This window comes from Salmo trutta, chromosome 10, assembly GCF_901001165.1.
Source record: "Salmo trutta chromosome 10, fSalTru1.1, whole genome shotgun sequence".
NCBI classification, from domain to species: Eukaryota; Metazoa; Chordata; class Actinopteri; order Salmoniformes; family Salmonidae; genus Salmo; species Salmo trutta.
In genome coordinates, this window is record NC_042966.1 from 36802415 (window position 1) to 36828167 (window position 25753).

The following is a 25753-nucleotide window of genomic DNA, read 5'->3' on the forward strand; positions in this document are numbered from 1 at the left end:
AGGCACTGTATGTCCAAAATGAAAAAATACTTTATTTAAGATGATTTGCCACACTTTAAGGGCCGCCAAATGAGCAGAGACGCTCCTCTGGGTGTAAAATCTGTGGATTTGGAAAGCTCCCGAGTAGAATGGACCCCCTTTTACTGTGACACAAAGTACATAAAATTGTGTACTAAGTATGTCCAATATGGAAAAACAGATTGGATGTAAGCTGATGGGCCACTATAAGGGCCGCAAAAAAGTGCTCCTGAGTAGAACGAACCCCCAACTCCCTTTACAGCGACACAACGCACAGAGAATTATCTACGGTGCTGTATGTATATCCAATATGAAAAACATATTGGATTTAAACTGATAGGCTGCAGAATGATCCACTTGACTTGTACACTCTGTGGATTTGTAAACTAGAGGTGCTCTTTGATACTGTATCAATGCTGCATAGGTCTAAAAGGCAGGCAAAATGAGGTTTCGAAATGGACAGTCCTCCCACTAAACTATGTACTAAATTAATTTAACTTTCAACAAGTGTAGGAAGCCCAGCCGTGAGGCCGGGCATCAAAAAATTAGTTGATACTCATAATGTTCCTCTCCACGGAAATCTTTAGTAAAAGGCGAAAGATTTATGCGATCTGAAGAGAAACCAGAGTGTACTACTGATTGAGAGGGTTGATACCGACCAGATTCACAGCACTATCAATCTCGGTAACGGTTATGGCTAATAATATGGTCTGGTCAGCGACGCATAAATAAGGTTTTCCCGATCATGTTCCTGTTGCTTTATATGTAAGTGTTTTTGGTGGAATTATGGCAAATAATCAAATATCGTTTCTATAATGTGTATATAGATACGCGAAGGGGACCCTGGGTAATATAGTATCCACTACTTCGGTCGTCACTAGTTACCACAGCCACAAAGTCATAAACCCCGTCCATTTCTACAATTTCGCTTCTAAAAATGAAATGTTTAACCTAGCTCAAACCTTAACCACACGGATACATGTGTGCCTAACCCTAACCTTGAATGAAGACCATACATGTTTACTTTGTGGCTGTGGTAACTAGTGGAATCAACTACTTCCTGATTGTTTCCATTCCATGCTTAATTCCGTCGTTAAACTACAGCATTGAAGACTGGAATGACACGTTACACAAATTAGAAATGTTCTTCTTTGATATTTTGGTGGATCATGTAGATTTGGGATTCGGCAGTAGGGAGGGCTCCAGCCCTGCCTGTAGTAGCGGGGGTAGCCAGTAGGAGGCGCAGTTCACCACACTGAGCGCCTCACACAGCAGTCCACCAACTCATCGTTTCAGCCGGAAGCTGCTGGAACAGGATCCGCCACCTCTCTGTTTCGGACTGTTTTGTTCCGGAACCTATTTCGGCCGGATCCGTTACATCGCGTGGCATGACATTTTTTTTCTCACACTTTTTGCGATGCAACAATTATAATAAAAGCGACCAAAGTTCATTCGAGTTGCCTCTTCGTTTATTCTCCTGCCCCTACAAAAAAAACGTTATTTGAAAAAAACAAAAACATTTTCAGCCCGGCCCTAATATTATAAGAGTTGATTTGGGTTGATCCGGCCCAGGTTTGTAGTTTGTGAAACATTGTAACCTATGTTTGAGACCAAAGCCTGTCCGTGTCTGTGTGAGAAGCGAGCCAGTATCTCTCACATAACTAGAATGAGATTCACTTTCTATGATCTCTCCCTCTCTGTTCTGATAGACATGAGCTTGCAACTCTCATCTCTCCAGCGTTGCACTTCATCATTTATTGCTTAGAATCATAGCCGCGCGAAGGGTTCTGCTCTGCTCTGGTCTGGAGCTGCTCCTGTTCTGATGCTCTGGTCTGGAGCTGTTCCTGTTCTGCTGCTCTGGTCTGGAGCTGCTCCTGTTCTGATGCTCTGGTCTGGAGCTGCTCCTGTTCTGATGCTCTGGTCTGGAGCTGCTCCTGTTCTGCTGCTCTGGTCTGGAGCTGCTCCTGTTCTGCTGCTCTGGTCTGGAGCTGCTCCTGTTCTGCTGCTCTGGTCTGGAGCTGATCCTGTTCTGCTGCTCTGGTCTGGAGCTGATCCTGTTCTGATGCTCTGGTCTGGAGCTGCTCCTGTTCTGCTGGTCTGGTCTGGGTATGCCCCTGTTTTGATAGATGTACCGCAGCGCCACTGATCCACATTTGAACAGAATGAAGAACCATATCGGCTCTGTAAAAGTGGCTATCATTGCTGAATTACTTGAAGAGAAAGAGACGAGGGCCAGGCTGAGTGGCAATACATCATGATAAGTGTGCATGTGTGTGTACATGCAGAACTGAGTGATGTGTGAGAGGGAGAGAAAGAAGGGAGAACGACTGCCCCCTCTCATTGAAGCCACGGTAGTTCAAGGCCGACCGCGGTGAATTGTAAGCATAAAACAGGATCCCCCAGGCATTATACTGAATTGGAAATACTGCTGAACTGCATTTTCCTTTAAATCGGATTGGAGTGATTTTAGCAGCTCATTTTAGATTGTTGGTGTGGAGCTAGTGTATGTTGGTTGCCATACCCAATTGACACCTGATTCCTACATGGACTAACATTTGTAGGTCGCACGCACGCACGCACGCACGCACGCACGCACGCACGCACGCACATATACACACCTTGTTTGGTTTGCCTACCTGTTCCATGGCTCTGTTCTGTTGATATTATGTAATAGATTGTACATACAGTAGAACAAGAGAGGTCAATGAGTGTTGATTTGATAGTACTGCTGAAGATAGTTATTTTATTCCAGTGTCATTTCATTCACACTACCTACTTTAACCGTTGAGGGAGTGAACTGCAGTGCTTCCATAGTATCTAACACCATACAGAGGATGTAAATATTATGTCGTTAGGAATGTATTTTTGTGGTGTCTTGACTGACGTGTTCTCTCGACCCGTGAACAGTGCATGTCTGAACCCAGTTTGATGAGTCTCCGTTTGTCAGTATTGCATTCAACTTCCACATACCAGTACACCTAGAACAGATGTGGTTCTTGAACGTCTCCAAGTCTCTGATTGCGTCCATAATGGTACCCTATTCTCTATATCGTGTAGGTATTGCTCCAGTCAAAAATAGTGCACTAGACAGTATTGGGTTCCATTTAGGAAGCATCCTCAGTTTGATAGCATGGCACTTAACTTCTCACATACATCACCAGAACAGAAGCGGTTCCTTGAACGTCACCAAGGTAAGCCTAGCTGATGAAAGTAGTGGACTCCCAAATGGTAGCCTATTCCCTTTATGGTGAACCCTATGAGCCCTGGTCAAAAGTATTGCACTATATAGGGAATCGAGTTGGGACGAAATCCAAAGTATTTTCTGGTTGATGAAAGTAATGTGGTGTGTTTAAAGTAGAAGTAGAGCATGCTGGGACATTCCTCCTGACCTGACGGAAGCTGTGACCCTGCATGCTCTTTATCTTCCACAGATGGAGGCTTGGCACAGTCTCTTTCTCTCTGGTGGAAATAGCTCCAACTCTCTCTCTCACACACACACACACACACACGCATGCACGCACGCACGCACACACACACACACACACACACACACACACACACACACACACACACACACACACACACACACACACACACACACACACACACACACACAAGAGTACAGTATAAATCGCACACACACAAACATCTAAGTATGGCTAACCCCTGTTTAGACTCCCAGGCTCTAGCCTTCACCCTTCAGTTTCCTGTGGTTCTTTAATCTGGTGCTTAATGAATCCACATAGTTCTTAATAATCACCATAATGACATTGATCCTATGTAATCAGCCAGTCATAACTAGTGAATGGCAGAGTGACTGGCTGGGTAGATAGAAAAGACTGGTCTGAACATTGTGTTGGTTGATCTCAGGGGCCATAGAGATAAGCCTCCAGTGTGAGATGTGAACCTGGCTGCTAATAATAATACTAGCATTTATACAGCGCCTTTTTAGATGCTCACAGCGATAATCCAAACTTCATCTAAATAGATTGACAGGGTGGTAGGTTTGACTTGGCATGTGTTGCTTTGTGGCCCCTGTGCTCCAGTTTTAGGTGTATTTTATGTAAACAAACCAAATCTAAGCGAGCTCCACTGTTTTATGTCGTACTTCCCCTCTGCCATCAAATGCGGGACCCAAAGTGTGTGACGTTGACCAACCAAGAGTCACTGAAGCTGGGCATCTGTTTATGTTATTTATAATATGGGCCTAATGTCCCTGATGGTCCTATATGGAACCGTAGTGACTCAAAGAACCCTTTGAGCTCTTCAACGGTTCTTTCCAGTTCACAAAAGGGTTCTTTCTTCTTTTAGTGATAATTAAAAAGTAAGGGTGGTGGCTCATTCAAATATTTTGGGACGTGGTTTGCTCACAGCTCTTTTTATGCAACAGTATGGCCTTGCGTCAATTGAGAACAGTAGTTCTTCTAAATGTAACCAAAAATGGTTCTCCTATGGGGACAGCCGAAGAAGCCTTTTGGAAAACTGTTTTTCTAAAAGTGTGGCCAGATGTGGGGCAGTGTGTTTTCATTGTCTTTCCTCTGACCCAAACCCTCAATGGCACCCACCCTATTGCCTATATCATGGCACTCCAACACTGTTCCTGGAGAGCTACCATCCTGTAGGTTTCCAATCCTAATCTAGTGCACAGGATTCTAATAATTAGCTGGTTGATAAACTGAATCAGTTTCGTTACAACTGGGGTTAGATCAGGAACCTACAGGAGCTGTCCAGGATACAGGGTTGGAGAGCCCTTACCTATATCAATTAAATCAAATTGTATTTGTCACACGCGCCGTGAAATGCTAATTTACAAGCCCTTAACCAGTTTTAAGAAAAATACCTAAAAAAAGTATGAAATAAAAGTAACAAGTAATTAAAGAGCAGCAGTAAAATAACAATAGCGAGACTATATACAGGGGGTACCGGTACAGAGTCAATGTGGAGACAATATACATGGGGTATACAGTGAGGGAAAAAAGTATTTGATCCCCTGCTGATTTTGTACGTTTGCCCACTGACAAAGAAATTATCAGTCTATAATTTTAATGGTAGGTTTATTTGAACAGTGAGAGACAGAATAACAACAAAAAAAAAACAGAAAAACGCATGTCAAAAATGTTATAAATTGATATGCATTTTTATAAGGGGAATAAGTATTTGACCCCCTCTCAATCAGAAAGATTTCTGGTTCCTAGGTGTCTTTTATACAGGTAACGAGCTGAGATTAGGAGCACACTTTTAAAGGGAGTGCTCCTAATCTCAGTTTGTTACCTGTATAAAAGACACCTGTCCACAGAAGCAATCAATTAATCAGATTCCAAACTCTCTACCATGGCCAAGACCAAAGAGCTCTCCAAGGATGTCAGGGACAAGATTGTAGACCTACACAAGGCTGGAATGGGCTACAAGACCATTGCCAAGCAGCTTGGTGAGAAGGTGACAACAGTTGGTGTGATTATTCGCAAATGAAAGAAACACAAAAGAACTGTCAATCTCCCTCGGCCTGGGGCTCCATGCAAGATCTCACCTCGTGGAGTTGCAATGATCATGAGAACGGTGAGGAATCAGCCCAGAACTACACGGGAGGATCTTGTCAATGATCTCAAGGCAGCTGGGACCATAGTCACCAAGAAAACAATTGGTAACACACTACGCCGTGAAGGACTGAAATCCTGAAGCGCCCGCAAGGTCCCCTTGCTCAAGAAAGCACATATACATGCCCGTCTGAAGTTTGCCAATGAACATCTGAATGATTCAGAGGACAACTGGGTGAAAGTGTTGTGGTCAGATGAGACCAAAATGGAGCTCTTTGGCATCAACTCAACTCGCCGTGTTTGGAGGAGGAGGAATGCTGCCAATGACCCCAAGAACACATTTATATTACATTTACATTTAAGTCATTTAGCAGACGCTCTTATCCAGAGCGACTTACAAATTGGTGCATTCACCTTATGATATCCAGTGGAACAACCACTTTACAATAGTGCATCTAAATCTTTTAGGGGGGGGGTTAGAAGGATTACTTTATCCTATCCCAGGTATTCCTTAAAGAGGTGGGGTTTCAGGTGTCTCCGGAAGGTGGTGATTGACTCCGCTGTCCTGGCGTCGTGAGGGAGCTTGTTCCACCATTGGGGTGCCAGAGCAGCGAACAGTTTTGACTGGGCTGAGCGGGAACTGCCTCAGAGGTAGGGAGGCGAGCAGGCCAGAGGTGGATGAACGCAGTGCCCTTGTTTGGGTGTAGGGCCTGATCAGAGCCTGAAGGTACGGAGGTGCCGTTCCCCTCACAGCTCCGTAGGCAAGCACCATGGACTTGTAGCGGATGTGAGCTTCAACTGGAAGCCAGTGGAGAGAGCGGAGGAGCGGGGTGACGTGAAAGAACTTGGGAAGGTTGAACACCAGACGGGCTGCGGCGTTCTGGATGAGTTGTAGGGGTTTAATGGCACAGGCAGGGAGCCCAGCCAACAGCGAGTTGCAGTAATCCAGACGGGAGATGACAAGTGCCTGGACTAGGACCTGCGCCGCTTCCTGTGTGAGGCAGGGTCGTATTCTGCGAATGTTGTAGAGCATGAACCTACAGGATCGGGTCACCGCCTTGATGTTAGTGGAGAACGACAGGGTGTTGTCCAGGGTCACGCCAAGGTTCTTAGCACTCTGGGAGGAGGACACAAGGGAGTTGTCAACCGTGATGGTGAGATCATGGAACGGGCAGTCCTTCCCCGGGAGGAAGAGCAGCTCCGTCTTGCCGAGGTTCAGCTTGAGGTGGTGATCTGTCATCCACACTGATATGTCTGCCAGACATGCAGAGATACGATTCGCCACCTGGTTATCAGAAGGGGGAAAGGAGAAGATTAATTGTGTGTCGTCTGCATAGCAATGATAGGAGAGACCATGTGAGGATATGACAGAGCCAAGTGACTTGGTGTATAGTGAGAATAGGAGAGGGCCTAGAACAGAGCCCTGGGGGACACCAGTGGTGAGAGCACGTGGTGCGGAGACAGATTCTCGCCACGCCACCTGGTAGGAGCGACTTGTCAGGTAGGACGCAATCCAAGCGTGGGCCGCGCCGGAGATGCCCAGCTAGGAGAGGGTGGAGAGGAGGATCTGATGGTTCACAGTATCAAAGGCAGCAGATAGGTCTAGAAGGATGAGAGCAGAGGAGAGAGAGTTAGCTTTAGCAGTGCGGAGAGCCTCCGTGACACAGAGAAGAGCAGTCTCAGTTGAATGCCCAGTCTTGAAACCTGACTGATTAGGATCAAGAAGGTCATTCTGAGAGAGATAGCAGGAGAGCTGGCCAAGGACGGCACGTTCAAGAGTTTTGGAGAGAAAAGAAAGAAGGGATACTGGTCTGTAGTTGTTGACATCGGAGGGATCGAGTGTAGGTTTTTTCAGAAGGGGTGCAACTCTCGCTCTCTTGAAGACGGAAGGGACGTAGCCAGCGGTCAAGGATGAGTTGATGAGCGAGGTGAGGTAGGGGAGAAGGTCTCCGGAAATGGTCTGGAGAAGAGAGGAGGGGATAGGGTCAAGTGGGCAGGTTGTTGGGCGGCCGGCCGTCACAAGACGCGAGATTTCATCTGGAGAGAGAGGGGAGAAAGAGGTCAAAGCACAGGGTAGGGCAGTGTGAGCAGGACCAGCGGTGTCGTTTGACTTAGCAAACGAGGATCGGATGTCATCACCCTTCTTTTCAAAATGGTTGACGAAGTCATCCGCAGAGAGGGAGGAGGGGGGGGAGGATTCAGGAGGGAGGAGAAGGTAGCAAAAAGCTTCCTAGGGTTAGAGGCAGATGCTTGGAATTTAGAGTGGTAGAAAGTGGCTTTAGCAGCAGAGACAGAAGAGGAAAATGTAGAGAGGAGGGAGTGAAAGGATGCCAGGTCCGCAGGGAGGCGAGTTTTCCTCCATTTCCGCTCGGCTGCCCGGAGCCCTGTTCTGTGAGCTCGCAGTGAGTCGTCGAGCCACGGAGCAGGAGGGGAGGACGGAGCCGGCCTGGAGGATAGGGGACAGAGAAAATCAAAGGATGCAGAAAGGGAGGAGAGGAGGGTTGAGGAGGCAGAATCAGGAGATAGGTTGGAGAAGGTTTGAGCAGAGGGAAGAGATGATAGGATGGAAGAGGAGAGAGTAGCGGGAGAGAGAGAGCGAAGGTTGGGACGGCGCAATACCATCCGAGTAGGGGCAGAGTGAGAAGTGTTGGATGAGAGCGAGAGGGAAAAGGATACAAGGTAGTGGTCGGAGACTTGGAGGGGAGTTGCAATGAGATTAGTGGAAGAACAGCATCTAGTAAAGATGAGGTCAAGCGTATTGCCTGCCTTGTGAACACCATCCCCACCGTCAAACATGGAGGTGGAAACATTATGCTTTGGGGGTGTTTTTCTGCTAAGGGGACAGGACAACTTCACCGCATCAAAGGGACGATGGACTAGGCCATGTACCGTCAAATCTTGGGTGAGAACCTCCTTCCCTCAGCCAGGGCATTGAAAATGGGTCGTGGATGGGTATTCTAGCATGACAGTGACCCAAAACACACGGCCAAGGCAACAAAGGAGTGGCTCAAGAAGAAGCACATTAAGGTCCTGGGGTGGCCTAGCCAGTCTCCAGACCTTAATCCCATAGAAAATCTGTGGAGGGAGCTGAAGGATCGAGTTGCCAAATGTCAGCCTCGAAACCTTAATGACTTGGAGAAGATCTGCAAAGAGGAGTGGGACAAAATCCCTCCTGAGATGTGTGCAAACCTGGTGGCCAACTACAAGAAACGTCTGACCTCTGTGATTGCCAACAAGGGTTTTGCTACCAAGTACTAAGTCATGTTTTGCAGAGGGGTCAAATACTTATTTCCCTCATTAAAATGCAAATCAATTTATAACATTTTTGACATGCGTTTTTCTGGATTTTTTGTTGTTGTTGTTCTGTCTCTCACTGTTCAAATAAACCTACCATTAAAATTATAGACTGATCATTTCTTTGTCAGTGGGCAAACGTACAAATCAGCAGGGGATCAAATACTTTTTCCCCTCACTGTAAGTACAGTGTCACAGTGTTGCTAGGAGTGGTGGTAGGAGTCAGGCGCAGAGAGCAGAGGTACGGAACTTTGTGTTTATTTGAACAAAAAACAACACGAATCAACGCCAACACAAACGGCGTGGGAAAATTGCCAAGTGCCCAAAACAGGTGCACAGCATGTATACAATATTAAGTAAATAATCGCCAGCACATCCAACGACAAAAGTACAACCTGACGCTAAAATAATCCCGCACAACACTGGGCGGGCTAACCAGGCTTAAATAACCAAAATCAAAAGACCAAATGAGGAACAGGTGCAAACAATAAGACATACCAAACGAAAAGGAAAAAGGGATCAGCGGCGGCTAGTAGGTCGGTGACGACGACCGCCGAGCGCCGCCCGAGCAGGCAGGGGAGCCACCTTCGGTGGGATTCGTGACATACAGAGTCAATGTGTGGGGGCACCGGTTAGTCAAGGTAATTGAGGTAATATGTACATGTAGGTAGAGTTATTAAAGTGACTATGCATAGATAATGCAAATATACAATATAGTGCAGAGCCCTATTTTTGACCAGAGCCCTATGAGGCAGCAATCATCTGTCAAGCATTAATTTCTCTTTAGAATGGAGAGTTTTGATTGACAGAAATCACTGAGCCTTGTCATCACGACAAGGAGCTGGTTACTTAATGTGTGTGTGTGTGTGTCTAAGGTAAGTGAGAGAAGTTAGGATTTCCGTCAAACAGTAGACGGCTCTTGACGTTGTTGTGACAATAACTCCGTCAACTTAATCTTCACGTCAGCAGAAAGGCATGGTTTAAGTAGTTTGATATGTTAGCACCTTTTAAGACCTCTACTATAATTACTATACATGTAGCAGCATGAGGGGTATTGTTTTCTGACATCTTGACTATTCTGGCTTCTTTCCAAGTCAACAAATGTAAATGTCAGTCCTATTTAAATCCTTCTCACATCACAGTTTTATTATCATCACGGTACCCAATCAGACCTTAGGTTTGATTGGGTACCCAATCAGACCTTAGTGCCCTCAGGTTCAGCTTGGATTACTTAAACATGTACATCATTCAAAACAATTGACCTACAACACATGATTCTCAACAAAACGTTGGGAGAACAATCTGTTTCATTTGTCCAGACAAACTGTTGAATCTACTTACAACTACTTTATACCTCTATCAATTCAACTCAATTCAAAGGGCTTTATTGGCATGGGAAACATGTTTACATTGCCAAAGTGGAATAGATAATAAACAAAGTGAAATAAACAATCTCTCTCTCTCTCTCTCTCGCTCCCTCTCTCTCTCTCTCCCCCTCTCTCCACTTGTTTGAAGGACCCGGTCTTTCCGCAGGCAGCAGTGTTCAGTGTTAGGGGAGAGTTGGAGGTGGATGACTCTCACACACTGACTGGCTGCAGGGATCTGAGGAAGACTAACTGGGATATTACCAGGATAAACTAAAGCTAACGGTGGGCTAGACGTGGGCTAGACCAGGCTAAACCAGGCTAAAACCAAGTCAAAGAAACAAGCAGGATCTTTTCCATAAAGCCTGAGGGTTGTGGATCTATAACCACAGAAGAGGTGAGTGTTGTCATGTTATCTAGAGTGCTCATTTTGTTGCATTGAATCTGAACGTCAGGAATAAGGTGCAGATATATATTACACTGTATTCATAGTGAATGAACACATTCGGCTCAGATCCAGTTTCCATTGTTTTTGCCAATGAAATATGTTAACAAAGCCTGTCAAGACACACCCACACACAGCTTCTGTGGAGCCTTGACCAACCATTCCTAGATTTCGTACTCATTTGAATAATACCTAGCATGCATTGCAAGTGTTTGTTTTCACATGTGTGCTCTTATCTGGAGTTACTTACAGTCGGTGCATTCAACGAAGGTAATTAAACAACAACATATCACAGTCATATCAACAACAACAAAGATAATCTGTAACCGTTACTCAGAATGTTACTGTAGTTAGTCACGTGTTGGTTTATTGTGGATGTTGTAATGCTTTGAAAATTGTTGCTGCCAGTTTTAAAGTGTTTGAAAAAGCTAACAGAAGTGGATTTCTCTGATTAAGAGGTCAGAAAAGTATTATTGTAATATAGTTCCTGGAATTTTGCAACCCTGCTCCTGTGACAATGTAGTAAGAGATGGAAATACTTGGTTTTGTCCCAAATAGCACCCAATTCCCTCTGTAATGAACTACATTCGACCAGGGCCCGTAGGGAATAGGGTGTGATTTGGGAGGGATCCCTTGTCTCTCTGTTAGACAGAGAATAATGGGGATGGTATGAAGACATTATGACATTATAGTGATATAATCGGAGAACAGAATTAGTGTTTGTGAGGGATAGGCATTGGAGTGTCCTGAGGAGGCAAAGCAGTGAAATGTGAAATGTGGGACAGGAATTCTTTGGGCATGCCATCACAAAGACTTCAGGCTGCTGCTAAACCTGCTGCTACTGCTCAACTTATGTCTTGCCATGGGAGAGAGAGAATGAGAGGGAGAGAGAGGGAGGAAGGGAGTGGGAGAGAGAGAGGGAGGGAGAGAAGGAGAGAGGGAGGGAGAGAGGGAGAGAGAGCCCAGGGAGAGAGAGAGAGAGAGAGAGAGGGAAGGATGGGGGAGGGGGGGAGCCTAGAGAAAGAGAGCAGGAGAGGGAGAGAGTGTCAGAGAAAGGGAGAGAGGGAGGGTCAGAGGAGAGAGAGAGAAAGAGCCCAGAGAGAGGGAGAGCAGGAGAGAGAGAGAGAGTGTCAGAGAAAGGGAGAGAGGGAGGGTCAGAGGAGAGAGAGAGCCCAGAGAGCGGGAGAGCAGGAGAGAGAGAGATCCCAGAGAGAGGGAGAGCAGGAGAGAGAGAGAGCCCAGAGAGAGGGAGAGCAAGAGAGAGAGAGAGCCCAGAGAGAGGGAGAGCAGGAATGAGAGAGTGTCAGAGAATATGAAAAACAATGTCTAAATGTAATACTTCGACCTTACATAACAATGTTCTTCTACAGTAGTTCTCAAACCATACTTTTTCTGCCATCAAAAAGGCACTGTCCTTGTTCAGTTCTTGTCTGCATATTGTACCAGGTGAGTACACGTCTGTTTTTAGCCTTCACTATGTCATTAACAGGTCTACGTCCCAAATAGTACTCTATTACCTATTTAGTGCACTACTTTTGGCCAGGACCCATAGAGCTCTGATCTAAACTAGTGCACTATATGTGGAATAGGGCTCTAATCTAAACTAGTGCACTATATGGGGAATAGGGCTCTAATCTAAACTAGTGCACTATATGGGGAATAGGGCTCTAATCTAAACTAGTGCACTATATGGGGAATAGGGCTCTAATCTAAACTAGTGCACTATATGGGGAATAGGGCTCTAATCTAAACTAGTGCACTATATGGGGAATAGGGCTCTGGTCTAAACTAGTGCACTATATGGGGAATAGGGCTCTGATCTAAACTAGTGCACTATATAGGAATAGGGCTCTGATCTAAACTAGTGCACTATATGGGGAATAGGGCTCTAATCTAAACTAGTGCACTATATGGGGAATAGAGTGCCATTTGGAATGCACACTAAGTGTTTTGTTTAATTGGTGATGCTCTGTCACGCTACAGGTGAAGATGCTCCTGGCATTTTATCATTACTGTGTGTGTGTGTGTGTGTGTGTGTGTGTGTGTGTGTGTGTGTGTGTGTGTGTGTGTGTGTGTGTGTGTGTGTGTGTGTGTGTGTGTGTCTGGTAGTCTACGTAAGGTTGTCACATTTCATACCACTACTGATGGACAGCAGGCTATTGAAGCTGCTCCTCAACTAAAACAACGACACAAATACAGGATGGGTAATATGCCTGGAGGTCGACTGGTTACGTCACAAATGGAAACCCTATTCTCTATGTAGTGCACAAGGGCTCTGGTCAAAAGTCGTGCACTATTTAGGGAAATGGAACGTAGCCTCTACCCATAACCACAGACCTGGGATCAGATTAATCTTTCATCGGGACAGATTAAGAGATAGAAAACATATATGAGTTTGTATCAATGGAGCAACGCAGAACTATTTCTCAGGGAATAGGCATCAGGGGGGAACTGTTAGGGTGGGACCCAATATTTACCGCACTCTCTGTGTGTGTGTGTGTGTGTGTGTGTGTGTGTGTGTGTGTGTGTCTGTGGGGGGGGGGGGGGGGGGGGGGGGGGGGGGGGGGTGTTACACAACATATAAGAGATACATGAAGCTACTTGTCTGTATTATTGAACTGAACACTCAGTCAACAAACAGACACACACACAGTTGTTGTTGATTTCTGTACCTTACATCTCCTTTTGTCCCGGCAGTCAATATGCAGGAAGACAGGCACAGACACACCCACACACGCAATTATGAAGACATGTAGGTAACGCAATTAGTCACACATGTGTGCACAGACACACACACACACACACGCATACACACACACACACACACACACACACACACACACACACAGTATAAACAACTTTTTCTCACTCAAAAGCTGAAGAAGTATTAATTTCAATGGGAAAAATGGACTATCACCCAGTTCTTGTAAACCAAGCCCACCACACACACACGCACAATTCACACACACACGTCCACACACACACACACACGCACATACACGCACGCACGCACACACACTGGCATTTTTTTCTGACTTCAGACATTCCACCATAGACAAGATCCAGCACAATCTGTGCTGGATGAGTACAATTAGTTTTACTAGAGATGGGTCTGCTGCACTACTAGGTCTCTGTTTGTCTCGTCATTAGGAACTGCTCTGTACATGACACAGACTGACCAGGTGAATCTACGTGGAAGCTGCGATTCCTTAAATCCACTTCAATCAGTGTAGATGAAGGGGAGGAGACAGGTTAAAGAAGGATTTTTAAGCCTTGAGACAATTTGATTTAAGTGCCTAGGCGCACCGGTTTGAGTGTGTCAAGAACTGCAACGCTGCTGGGTTTTTCATGCTCAACAGCTTTCCGAGTGTATCAAGAATGGTCCACCAAACAATTGGGGGGGGGGGCATGGACTTATGATAAGACATAATAATTCATAATAATAATTAACAGTGTTAAATCAACACTGAAAGTGCGGAGTCTGTGAGCCCATATAGACACCGGAAGAGTGTTAAATTTACAACACTGCTTAGTGTAAAGCCTTATTAAAATATTTCCCAGAGTGCCTTGCCTTTCGAGTAAATTGTAGATTTACCACCCTTGACTGTTTTTGTGGGCAAAGGGGGTACATCTCAATATTAGGAAGGTGTTCCTAATGTTTTGTACATTTCCCTGTTTGCCGAATTAAGGGTCCCAATAACTTCAGCATCCACCGCTGGGCTATGAAGGATTTATAGGGAGTGGAAGAGGTCACAACATAACCCGTATCAAAGAGACTGCGGTGACAACACTGGGACTTGCTCCAGTTTCTGAGGCTCTGGATGACACACACACACACACACATACACACACACATGCGTGTATGTGTGTTTGCATAAGGACAGTATGTGTGTGTGTTTATGTAGCATATGTTGTTTTTGTGTGTGTGTGTGTGTGTGTGTGTGTGTGTGTGTGTGTGTGTGTGTGTGTGTGTGTGTGTGTGTGTGTGTGTGTGTGTGTGTGTGTGTGTGTGTGTGTGTGTGTGTGTGTGTGTGTGTGAGTGTGTGTGTGTGCCCCTGTAGTGTAAACATCTCTGGAGCGGATCTGGAGGGAAGAAAGGGGAGGGTTAGGAAGATATCAGACTTGGGATTGTAAACATGATAGGGGCCAACTAAAACAAAACATTTAAGAATCGTCCTTTGTTCAAAGTCACGTTTTATGAGAAAACAGAAAGTTCATTCTTTACTATTTGAACACTGGTTCGGTCAGTTATCTGCTCGGAATATTACACATTTACATGAATAACTTAAAAGGGGTAAGCTATTGTATACAAAACAAATACTTAGATACCATCGCTAAAACAAACACTTAATACCATCTCTAAAACAAACACTTAGATACCATCTCAGATAAAATGGATCAGAGTATGCAAAACAAACACTTAGTTACGATCTCTAAAACAAACACTTAGATACCATCTCTAAAACAAACACTTAGATACCATCTCTAAAACAAACACTTAGTTAGCATCTCTAAAACAAACACTTAGTTACCATCTCTAAAACAAACACTTAGATACCATCTCTGATAAAATGGATCAGAGTATACAAAACAAACACTTAGATACCATCTCTGATAAAAATGGATCAGAGTATACAAAAGAAACAGTTAGTTACCATCTCTAAAACAAACACTTAGATACCATCTCTGTAAACGTCAACTGGGAAAACCACTCGGAAAAGAATTCCAGAATTCTTTAAGCCCATCTTACTGTTGTGGAATTGGGTACCATTTAGGATGGATCCTCTGTCTCCAATAGCTTCCCCCTTCCTCCTGCGTCTGGATTAGAGAGAGGAGAGAACTAATAAAAGAGCAGAGGGTGAAGGGTAGACCTGGTCTGGCCTTTACCCTATGGTATCCTGTTCACTATATAATGCACTACTGTTGACCACCAGAGCCCTATTGGCCCTCGCCCAAAGTAGAGCACCATAAAGGGAATAGGGTGCCATTTGGGAAGCATCAAGTTGCATGAAGAATCAGTGTTAGAGGTCAGAGTTCATAAAGTGAACACATGAGATTAACCAGGGGAATAGAGATTCAGCTGTGGCCACAATGCCTTTCAACTTTTTCAGATGCACCTGGCATCAGGGTTATCATGCTCTCAGATGAGGAGACAAAGTCACACACACACACACACACACACACACACACACACACACACACACACACACACACACACACACACACACACACACACACACACACACACACACTGATTATACACTTGATATATTCTCTCCTGTTTCATTGACTGGTGTCTTCTCTCTCTTTCTCTCTTTCTCTCGTCCATCCTTGTTAACCGTGACATTACTGTTTATTCATACTTTAGATTCTTTATTGTTAGTCTCTTGCCATATTAGACTGCGTATAAACCTTCTCTGTCAGTACAGACAGTCCCTTCTCTTTCTGTTGAAAGTCTATTCTCTCCATGCTTTCCAAATGGTAAACTTTTCCCTTTCTAGTGCGCTACTTTGTACTGCACTATGTAGGGAATAGGGCTCTGATCTAAACTAGTGCACAATGTAGGGAATAGGGCTCTGATCTAAACTAGTGCACTATATGGGGAATAGGGCTCTGATCTAAACTACTGCACAATGTAGGGAATAGGGCTCTGATCTAAACTAGTGCACTATGTAGGGAATAGGCTTTGTCGTGCCCTCTTCACGACTGTCTTAGTGTGTTTGGACCATTCTAGTTTGTTGGTGATGTGGACACCAAGGAACTTGAAGCTCTCAACCTGCTCCACTACAGCCCCGTCGATGAGAATGAAGGCGTGCTTGGTCCTCCTTTTCCTGTAGTCCACAATCATCTCCTTAGTCTTGGTTACATTGAGGGATAGGTTGTTATTCTGGCACCACCCGGCCAGGTCTCTGACCTCCTCCCTATAGGCTGATGGTGTTGGAGTCGTGCCTGGTCACACAGTCGTGGGTGAACAGGGAGTACAGGAGGGGACTAAGCACGCACCCCTGAGGGGCTCCAGTGTTGAGGATCAGCATGGCAGATGTGTTGCTACCTACCCTCACCACCTGGGGGCAGCCCGTCAGGAAGTCCAGGATCCAGTTGCAGAGGGATCCTTAGCTTATTGATGAGCTTTGAGGGTACTATGGTGTTGAACGCTGAGCTGTAGTCAATGAATAGCATTCTCAAGTAGGTGTTCCTTTTGTCCAGGTGGGAAAGGGCAGTGTGGAGTGCAATAGAGATTGTGTCATCTGTGGATCTGTTTGGGCGGTATGCAAATTGGAGTGGGTCTAGTGTTTCTGGGATAATGGTGTTGATGTGAGCCATTACCAGCTTTTCTAAGCACTTCATGGCTAAGGATGTGAGTGCTATCGGTCTGTAGTAATTTAGGCAGGTTGCCTTTGTGTTCTTGGGCACAGGGACTATGGTGGTCTGCTTGAAACATGTTGGTATTACAGACTCAATCAGGGACATGTTGAAAAGGTCTTACTCACGTCGGCTACGAAGAGCGTGATCACATAGTCGTCTGGAACAGCTGATTCTCTCATGCATGCCTCAGTGTTGCTTGCCTAGAAGTGAGCATAGAAGTGATTTAGCTTGTCTGGTAGGCTCGTGTCACTGGGCAGCTCGCAGCTGTGCTTCCCTTTGTAGTCTGTAATAGTTTGCAAGCCCTGCCACATAAGACAAGCGTCGGAGCCGATGTAGTACGATTCAATCTTAGCCCTGTATTGGAGCTTTGCCTGGTTGATGGTTCGTTGGAGGACATAGCAGGATTTCTTATGAGCTTCCGGCTTAGAGTCCCACACCTTGAAAGTGGCAGCTCTACCCTTTAGCTCAGTGCGAATGTTGCCTGTAATCCATGGCTTCTGGTTGGGGTATGTACGTACAGTCACTGTGGGGACGACGTCCTCGATGCACTTATTGATAAAGCCAGTGACTGATGTGGTGTACTCCTCAATGCAATCGGAAGAATCCCGGAACATGTTCCAGTCTGTGATAGCAAAACAGTCCTGTAGTTGACCACTTTTTTATAGACCGAGTCCTGTTTACATTTTTGCTTGTAAGCAGGAATCAGGAGGATAGAATTTTGGTAAGATTTACCAAATGGAGGGTGAGGGAGAGCTTTGTACGTGTCTCTGTGTGAGGAGTACAGGTGATCGAGAATTTTTTTCCCCTCTGGTTGCGCATTTAACATGTTGATAGAGATTAGGTAAAACTGATTTAAGTTTCCCTGCTTAAAGTCTCCGGCCACTAGGAGCGCCGCCTCTGGGTGAGCGGTTTCCTGTTTGCTTATTTCCTTAAACAGCTGACTGAGTGCGGTCTTAGTGCCAGCGACTGTCTGTGGTGGTAAATAAACAGCCACGAAAAGTATAGATGAAAACTCTCTTGGCAAATAGTGTGGTCCACAGTTTATCATAAGACACTCTACTTTGTATATCGTATAGCCTGCTAGCTGAATATCCATGTCATCATTCAGCCACGATTCTGTGAAACATAAGATGTTACAGTTTTTGATGTCCCGTTGACAGGATATTCGTGATCATACCTCGTCTATTTTATTGTCCAATGATTGTACGTTGGCGAGTAATATTGATGGTAATGGTAGCTTTGCCACTCGCCTTCTGCGGATCCTTACGGGGTGCCCTGCTCTGTGTCCTCTGTACCTGCGTCTCTTTCTCTTGCCAATAATGGGGATGTTGGCCTTGTCGGCTGTTAGCAGTACATCCTGTGCGTCCTGCTTGCTGAAGAAAACATCTTCATCTAATCCGAGGTGAGTGGTCGCTGTCCTGATATCCAGAAGCTCTTTTTTTGCCGTAAGATACGGTGGCAGAAATATTATGTACAAAATAAGTTACAAATAACATGAAAAAAACATATAATAGCACAATTAGTTTGTCGCCGTAAAACTGCTGCCATTTCTTCTGCCGCCATTTGGGTGTTAGTCTAATGTGTGAAATGAGTTAGTCTAATGTGTGAAATGAGTTAGTCTAATGTCTGAAATGAATTAGTCTAATGTGTGAAATGAATTAGTCTAATGTCTGAAATTAATTAGTCTGATGTGTGAAATTAGTTAGTCTGATGTGTGAAATTAGTTTGTCTGTGTAAAGTTAGTTAGTCTAATGTGTTAAATGAGGTAGTCAAATGTGTGAAATTAGTTAGTCTAATGTGTGAAATGAATTAGTTCAAAAAAAAATGGAGTGTTGTTTTTTACACTGATTAATAGTTTTTACTCTGAGAGTCCGTCTCCATCTCAAATGGCACCCTATTCCCTACATAGTGCACTACTTTTGTCCGGAGCCCTGGTGAAACATATACTGTACGTAGTAGGGTGACATTTGGGAGGCACTCTCTGTTGTTGTCATAATGAGGTGTCATCACCATCCTAGACATTTGGTTTATCCCACAAATACATTACAGGAGCAGGGCAAACCACTTTGTCTCCAGAGACACTGGGTCCTTCCCCAACTTGGCCCGTCATGTAGTAACCACTCTCCTAGAGAAATAGTAAATCTAGAGTCCATTCATAGTAAATCTAGAGTGCAAAAAACAACCATTAACAACATATATGGGGGAATCTCAATTGTATTTCCTTGATTCACAGATCACTGCATCTGTACAAAGCCCATCTGTACATAGCCCATCTGTACATAGCCCATCTGTACATAGCCCATCTGTAAATAGCCCATCTGTACATAGCCCATCTGTAAATAGCCCATCTGTACATAGCCCATCTGTACATAGCCCATCTGTACATAGCCCATCTGTACATAGCCCATCTGTACATAGCCCATCTGTACATAGCCCATCTGTAAATAGCCCATCTGTACGTAGCCCATCTGTACATAGCCCATCTGTACATAGCCCATCTGTACATAGCCCATCTGTAAATAGCCCATCTGTACGTAGCCCATCTGTACGTAGCCCATCTGTACATAGCCCATCTGTACATAGCCCATCTGTACATAGCCCATCTGTAAATAGCCCATCTGTACGTAGCCCATCTGTACATAGCCCATCTGTACATAGCCCATCTGTACATAGCCCATCTGTACATAGCCCATCTGTAAATAGCCCATCTGTACGTAGCCCATCTGTACATAGCCCATCTGTACATAGCCCATCTGTACATAGCCCATCTGTAAATAGCCCATCTGTACGTAGCCCATCTGTACATAGCCCATCTGTAAACAGCCCATCCAACTATTTCATCCCATACTGTTATTTATTTTGCTCCTTTGCACCCCAGTATCTTTACTTGCACACTCATTTTCTGCACATCAACCATTCCAGTGTTTATTTGCTATATTGTAATTATTTCTCCACTATGGCCTATTTATTGCCTTACCTCCCTTACCCTACCTCATTAGCACACACTGTATATAGACTTTTTCTATTGTGTTATTGACTGCATGTTTGTTCATTCCATGTGTAACTCTGTGTTGTTGTTTGTGTTGCACAGCTTTATCTTGGCCAGGTCGCAGTTGTAAATGAGAACTTGTTCTCAACTAGCCTACCTGGTTAAATAAAGGTGAAATAAAAATAATACAAATAAATACAAATTCCTTGCTTCCTTCCTCTCCTCACTAGTTACCACAGCCACAAAGTCAAAATTGGCTATATTGTAAAAATGTATGAAAACTAAAAGTTAGTGTTAGGCATAAGGTTAGCAGTGTGGTTAGGGTAGGTTTAAAATAAGATTTTAAGGAAGAGACGTTTTAGAAATAGGCAGGGTTTAGCCATAATGGCTTTGTGGCTGTGGTAACTAGTGATGACCATTCCTCACCCTATGAGCTCAGTCACTTCCTGATCATGACTGATGTCACTTCCTGTTTCCTGAAGATGAAAGTTTGTGGTGGGCCTCTGCCCTCTTCCCTGTGTGCGTGGGTGGTGCTGCTTATTTTGGTGGAGTCAGGTGAACCCTACCGGACCCCATACGACCAGGAACAAGGCCAGAACAGAGACAGGGACAGAGAGAGGACAGACTCCAGGCTAGACACCATGACAGACACCAGGACAGACACCAGGGACTACCACAGAGATGCCAGGTATTACTGCTGTACAACATACTACCTAATAATACCTCTCCAAGTGGCACCCTATTCCGTATATAGTGCACTACTCTTGACCAGGGTCCCTATATGGTGCACTTATTAGGGAGTTGGGGTGCCATTTGGGGATGTGTCCATTGACATAGTTTTCTCTGCTAGTGAGGTGAGGGGTAAAGAGTGTCAGCGGTGCTGTGACCCTGGAGAGGAGATCCGTACTCAGTCTGCCAACCCCCAGTACCCACAACACTACCCACAGTACCAGGCGGTGCCACAGATCAACATAACCATCCTCAAAGGTAGGTGGTGCCACAGATACTACTTCATAGCAAATGGGTCTGAAGTTAGCGTTTGATCAACGTCTTGAATACTTTACCTATTTTTGACACAATTGGCTTAGAATGCTCAATACTTCAGGAAGTTTAATTTCCCCATCACTAGGAATTACTAACCACTTTACATTTTTACGTTTACATTTTAGTCATTTAGCAGGCGCTCTTATCCAGAGCGACTTACAGTAGTGAATGCATACATTTCATGCAATTTCATACATATCATACATTTTTCTGTGCTGGCCCCCCAGATAATATTGTGATTTGTCTGATGTGGCCCATGAGGAATGATTTTCAGACCACAATTTTGAAGATCACTATGCCATAACTGGTCATAAAGGGTTTATTTTTAATTCAAACACTGGGGGTAATTATTTAGTGAAGACTTCAGCAATAAACGTTTTTGAATGCAACAAGCATGTCTCTGTCACTGACAAACACAATCATGGGTGGGTATCTCTCACATTAATTCGAAAAGCATGCTGGGAAATATGCAGTTTTAAAACAACACCCCCTCCAAAATAATGCAACACTACCAGTTATTCCCTAACACTAAAAAAGTATAATGGTATCAACTATAATGGTATCAACTATATCAACTATAATGCTATCAACTCTAACTCTTTAATTGAAATTTGCAGCACCCACGGTGTTAGGGACCAACACTCTAGGGGTGTTAGTTTGTCAACACTTTGAAACGGCCAAAACTAGTTTTGAAACCAGTGGGTTAGGAGAGGGGATAACAGCTTTGGGTATTTGTATCTGCCACATTGTATATCTTGGATGCTGAGATTGTGAAAACAAACAGATGTGGTATTGTAACTGGAATGATGAATGCTAGCTATGCTAAACAGCGGACCAATCGGGGTCAGACACAAACACAACAAATAGTTCAACGGATCATAAACACATTTCAAATCCTAATCGTCAGTTATTTGAGTACAGAAACGCGGGGAAAACCATCTTGACCATCCACTGACCTGAGGTCATTTCTATAATTTCTATTTCTTCCTTCTCTAGGTGAGAAGGGAGACAGCGGCCAGCGAGGACCCTACGGTAAATCCGGCAAGTCCGGCCAGTCCGGCCCCCGTGGGCCCAACGGCATCAAGGGCACCAAGGGGAGCATAGGGACCCCAGGTGACCCCTGCAAGGCCCAGTACGCTGCCTTCTCCGTGGGTCGCAAGAAGGCCATCCACTCCAACGACTATTACCAGACCTTGGTGTTCGACACTGAGCTCGTCAACCTCTACGGCCACTTCAACATGTTCACAGGCAAGTTCTACTGCTACGTGCCGGGAATCTACTACTTCAGCCTGAACGTGCACACGTGGAACCAGAAGGAGACGTACGTGCACGTGATGCATAACGAGAGAGAGGTGGTGATCCTGTATGCCCAGTCCAGTGACCGGAGCATCATGCAGAGCCAGGGGCTGATGCTAGAGCTGGAGAGAGAGGACCAGGTGTGGGTCCGGCTGTTCAAAGGAGAGAGGGAGAACGCCATCTTCAGCGATGACTTTGATACCTACATCACCTTCAATGGACACCTTATCAAGCCCAAGAGCGAGGGGTAGGGGGAAGGGGTTGGTTGGGGCTGTGTCCAAAATGGCACCCTATTAGCTGTATAGTCCACTACATAGACATTTTACGTCATTTAGCAGACGCTCTTATTCAGAGCGACTTACTTTTCATAAAAAAAATGTTTTTCCATACTGGTCCCTCGTGGGAATTGAACCCACGACCCTGGCGTTGCAAACACCATGCTCTACCAACTGAGCCACACGGGACTATAGGAAACAGGATGCCACTTGGGACACATACTGGGGGGGTTGTGGGCTTGTATGATGGACCAGTGTGACATGAGAAGGAGACCAAAATCTGAAGAAGATTGGTTCCCAGTTCATAGAAGAATATCTTCATTTTCTTATTGTGTCTTTTTATGTGTGTTATAATAACTGTATTTTAATTCAGATATCAAAATAGATATTCACTTACTTTGAGAAGTAAACCAAGCCACTTGTTGATTTGGCAAAAACATGTTGCACACACAGCCTGACGAAGATTGATGATCGTTTGGAGGTTTTGTCAGGAAACAGCCAAACAGAATCAATTCAAGATGGCCACAATTCAAGATGGCCACAACAACCCATAGCACACGGGAAGTAGTGGTGCTGCAGCACCCCCTGATAAATAAAACAATATAATATTAATATAATAAAATAAAAAATAGAATTACCCCCCCCACCAACCAGATGAGTGCTCTAGGCCTTTATTACTCCTGTATGAGAGGAGAAAAAGACTTGTCAACAGAGCGGAGAAAATGTATCCTCAGGGTAGGGACGTCCCAAGGATCCCTGATAGCACTAACCATGTTCAAAGTGCCTTGATTGCATGAAGCATTGTCTTGCACCCATACCATTCTTACAGTACTGCTTTCACTTTGGGCCAGTAAATCTTAAAAATTAAACCATGACTCCCTGCAACACTTAGTGTGCATCCCAAATGGCACCATATCCCCTATTTAGCCACATAAGGTTCTGGTAAAAAAAATTGTGCACTAAATACGGAATACCGGTATGGTGCTATTTGGGACACAGACCCTTTATGAATCATGTATTTTTAATGTATTTTGTGTGATGCAAAGTATTATGAATCGTATCAATGCACCCAGATAAACTGTATGTTAGGTTGAGAGCACTCCTCATAGCTTTCAGATGTAGAGACAGATAATATTTTTTGGAGTTAGACATAGATTGCACTTATATTACACTGTAAACACATCCATTTAAATGTCAATATATCTTTATTGTCAATTTCAACTCAATATATCTTTATTGTGCCCAGTGTAAAACAGTTGTAGACATAGATATCATAAAATATGTCATACAATGACCTAGACTAGATAAAGCAACAGGACCTAGACTAGATAAAGCAACAGGACCTAGACTAGATAAAGCAACAGGACCAAGACTAGATAAAGCAACAGGACCAAGACTAGATAAAGCAACAGGACCAAGACTAGATAAAGCAACAGGACCTAGACTAGATAAAGCAACAGGACCAAGACTAGATAAAGCAACAGGTGCTAAAATGGACTTCATATGAACTAGACAAAGCATGCCATATCTGTACATTCACTCACATAGCTGCATTCTGGTTGTTTGGTGACTGTGGACATTCAAACCATCTAAGCAAACTGTATCTGTAGGTTTAGGTTATTGTACTAGGGTGGGTTTGCCCTTCTTTGAAATATCAAATGAAAAACCCAGGACTATTATTGACAATTCATGTATCCCAAATGGCACCCTATTCCTTGGACAGTGCACTACTTCTGACCAGAGCCCTACGGATCGTGGTAAAAGTAGTGCACTACATAGGGAATAGGGTGTCATTTAGTGAGCAAACAATATTATTTCATAGTGGATGTAACCTACCATGTATAATACAACAATGGGACCAGCTAGACTGAATGTGTGCTGCAAAATCCGACACATACAGTAATTACACATGGAGATTTTACTTTTTAAATGGTGTTGTTTAGATTAAAGAAACAATCCATACAGTATATATTGTATTGTATTTTGCAAAGTGTTTGAAATATAATGATATGTTTTTTTTATTGTTAAATATTATAATGTCAAGTGTAACATCAGTGGTGAAAAAAATATATATCGAAATCATATCAAGTTTGACATAAAAATGAATATTTTTTTTGCCACAATCCAGTATTCACTTTCCATGAAACCTCAAGTCATTTAGAATGTCAAGGATGGTTTCCCAATATTCTGTTTATTCGAGTTGATGACAGCCAATCAGATTAAGAAGTCCCTAGAGCTCACTACTAGCCTCCAAGGCCAGGGCCCCATTCCAAACCAAACACTCACATCCTATCCCTGGGTCCTAGTTGGGCATTGTTCCAAAACCAAACCCTCACACCCTATCTCTGGGTCCTAGTTGACTTCCCCTCATGGCTTTTGAATGACAGGTCATTGTAGGTCAAGTAATTTATACTGAACAAAAATATAAATGTAACATGCAACAATTAGTTACAGTTCATGTAAGGAAATCAGTCAATTGAAATAAATGTATTAGGTACTAATCTATGGATTTCACATGACTGGGCAGGGGCGCAGCCAGGGGTGGGCCTGGGAAGGCATAAGCTCACCCACTGGGGAGCCAGGCCCAGCCAGTCAGAATGAGTTTTTCCCCATAAAAGGGCTTTATTACAGACAGAAATACTCCTCAGTTTCATCAGCTGTCCAGGTGGCTGGTCTCAGACGATCCCGCAGGTGAAGAAGCCAGATGTGGAGGTCCTGGGCTGGCGGGTTACACATGGTCTGCGGTTGAGAGGCTGGTGGGACATACTGCCAAATTCTCTAAAATGATGTTTGTCGGCGGCTTATGGTAGAGAACTGAACATGAAATCTCTGGCAACAGCTCTGGCGGACATTCCTGCAGTCAGCATGCTCCCTCAAAACTTGTGTTGTGTGACAAAACTGCACATTTTAGAGTGGCCTTTTATTGTCCCCAGCACAAGGTGCATCTGTGTAATGATCATGCTGATTAATTATCTTCTTGATATGCCACACCTGTCAGGAGGATGGATTATCTTGACAAATGATAAAAATGTTCACTAACAGGGATGTAAACAAATTTGCGCACACAATTTGAGAGACATACTCTTTTTGTGCATATGGAAAATGTTTTTTTATTTCAGCTCATGAAA

General features: G+C 44.3%; 1 protein-coding gene and 1 non-coding gene across 4 annotated transcripts; one reads left to right on the forward strand and one right to left on the reverse strand.

Moving 5' to 3' along the window:
• Positions 1-533: 533 nt before the first annotated feature.
• LOC115201791 (U5 spliceosomal RNA) lies at positions 534-649 on the reverse strand. The gene has a single exon (XR_003879824.1). It is a non-coding gene; the product is annotated as a U5 spliceosomal RNA (small nuclear RNA).
• Positions 650-10375: 9726 nt separating this feature from the next.
• LOC115201680 (complement C1q tumor necrosis factor-related protein 1) lies at positions 10376-24745 on the forward strand. Of its 3 annotated transcripts, none has more exons than XM_029765501.1 (4): positions 10376-10607; positions 20493-20698; positions 20861-20997; positions 22051-24745. In XM_029765501.1, the coding sequence occupies exons 2-4, from the start codon at positions 20493-20495 to the stop codon at positions 22599-22601; spliced, it is 894 nt and encodes a 297-aa protein (XP_029621361.1). In that variant the 5' UTR covers positions 10376-10607; the 3' UTR covers positions 22602-24745. The 3 variants fall into 3 exon arrangements, with proteins under 3 accessions (XP_029621361.1, XP_029621360.1, XP_029621363.1); XM_029765500.1 differs by lacking the exon at positions 10376-10607 and adding an exon at positions 10656-10925; XM_029765503.1 differs by lacking the exon at positions 10376-10607 and adding an exon at positions 20139-20181.
• The last annotated feature ends 1008 nt before the right edge of the window (positions 24746-25753 follow it).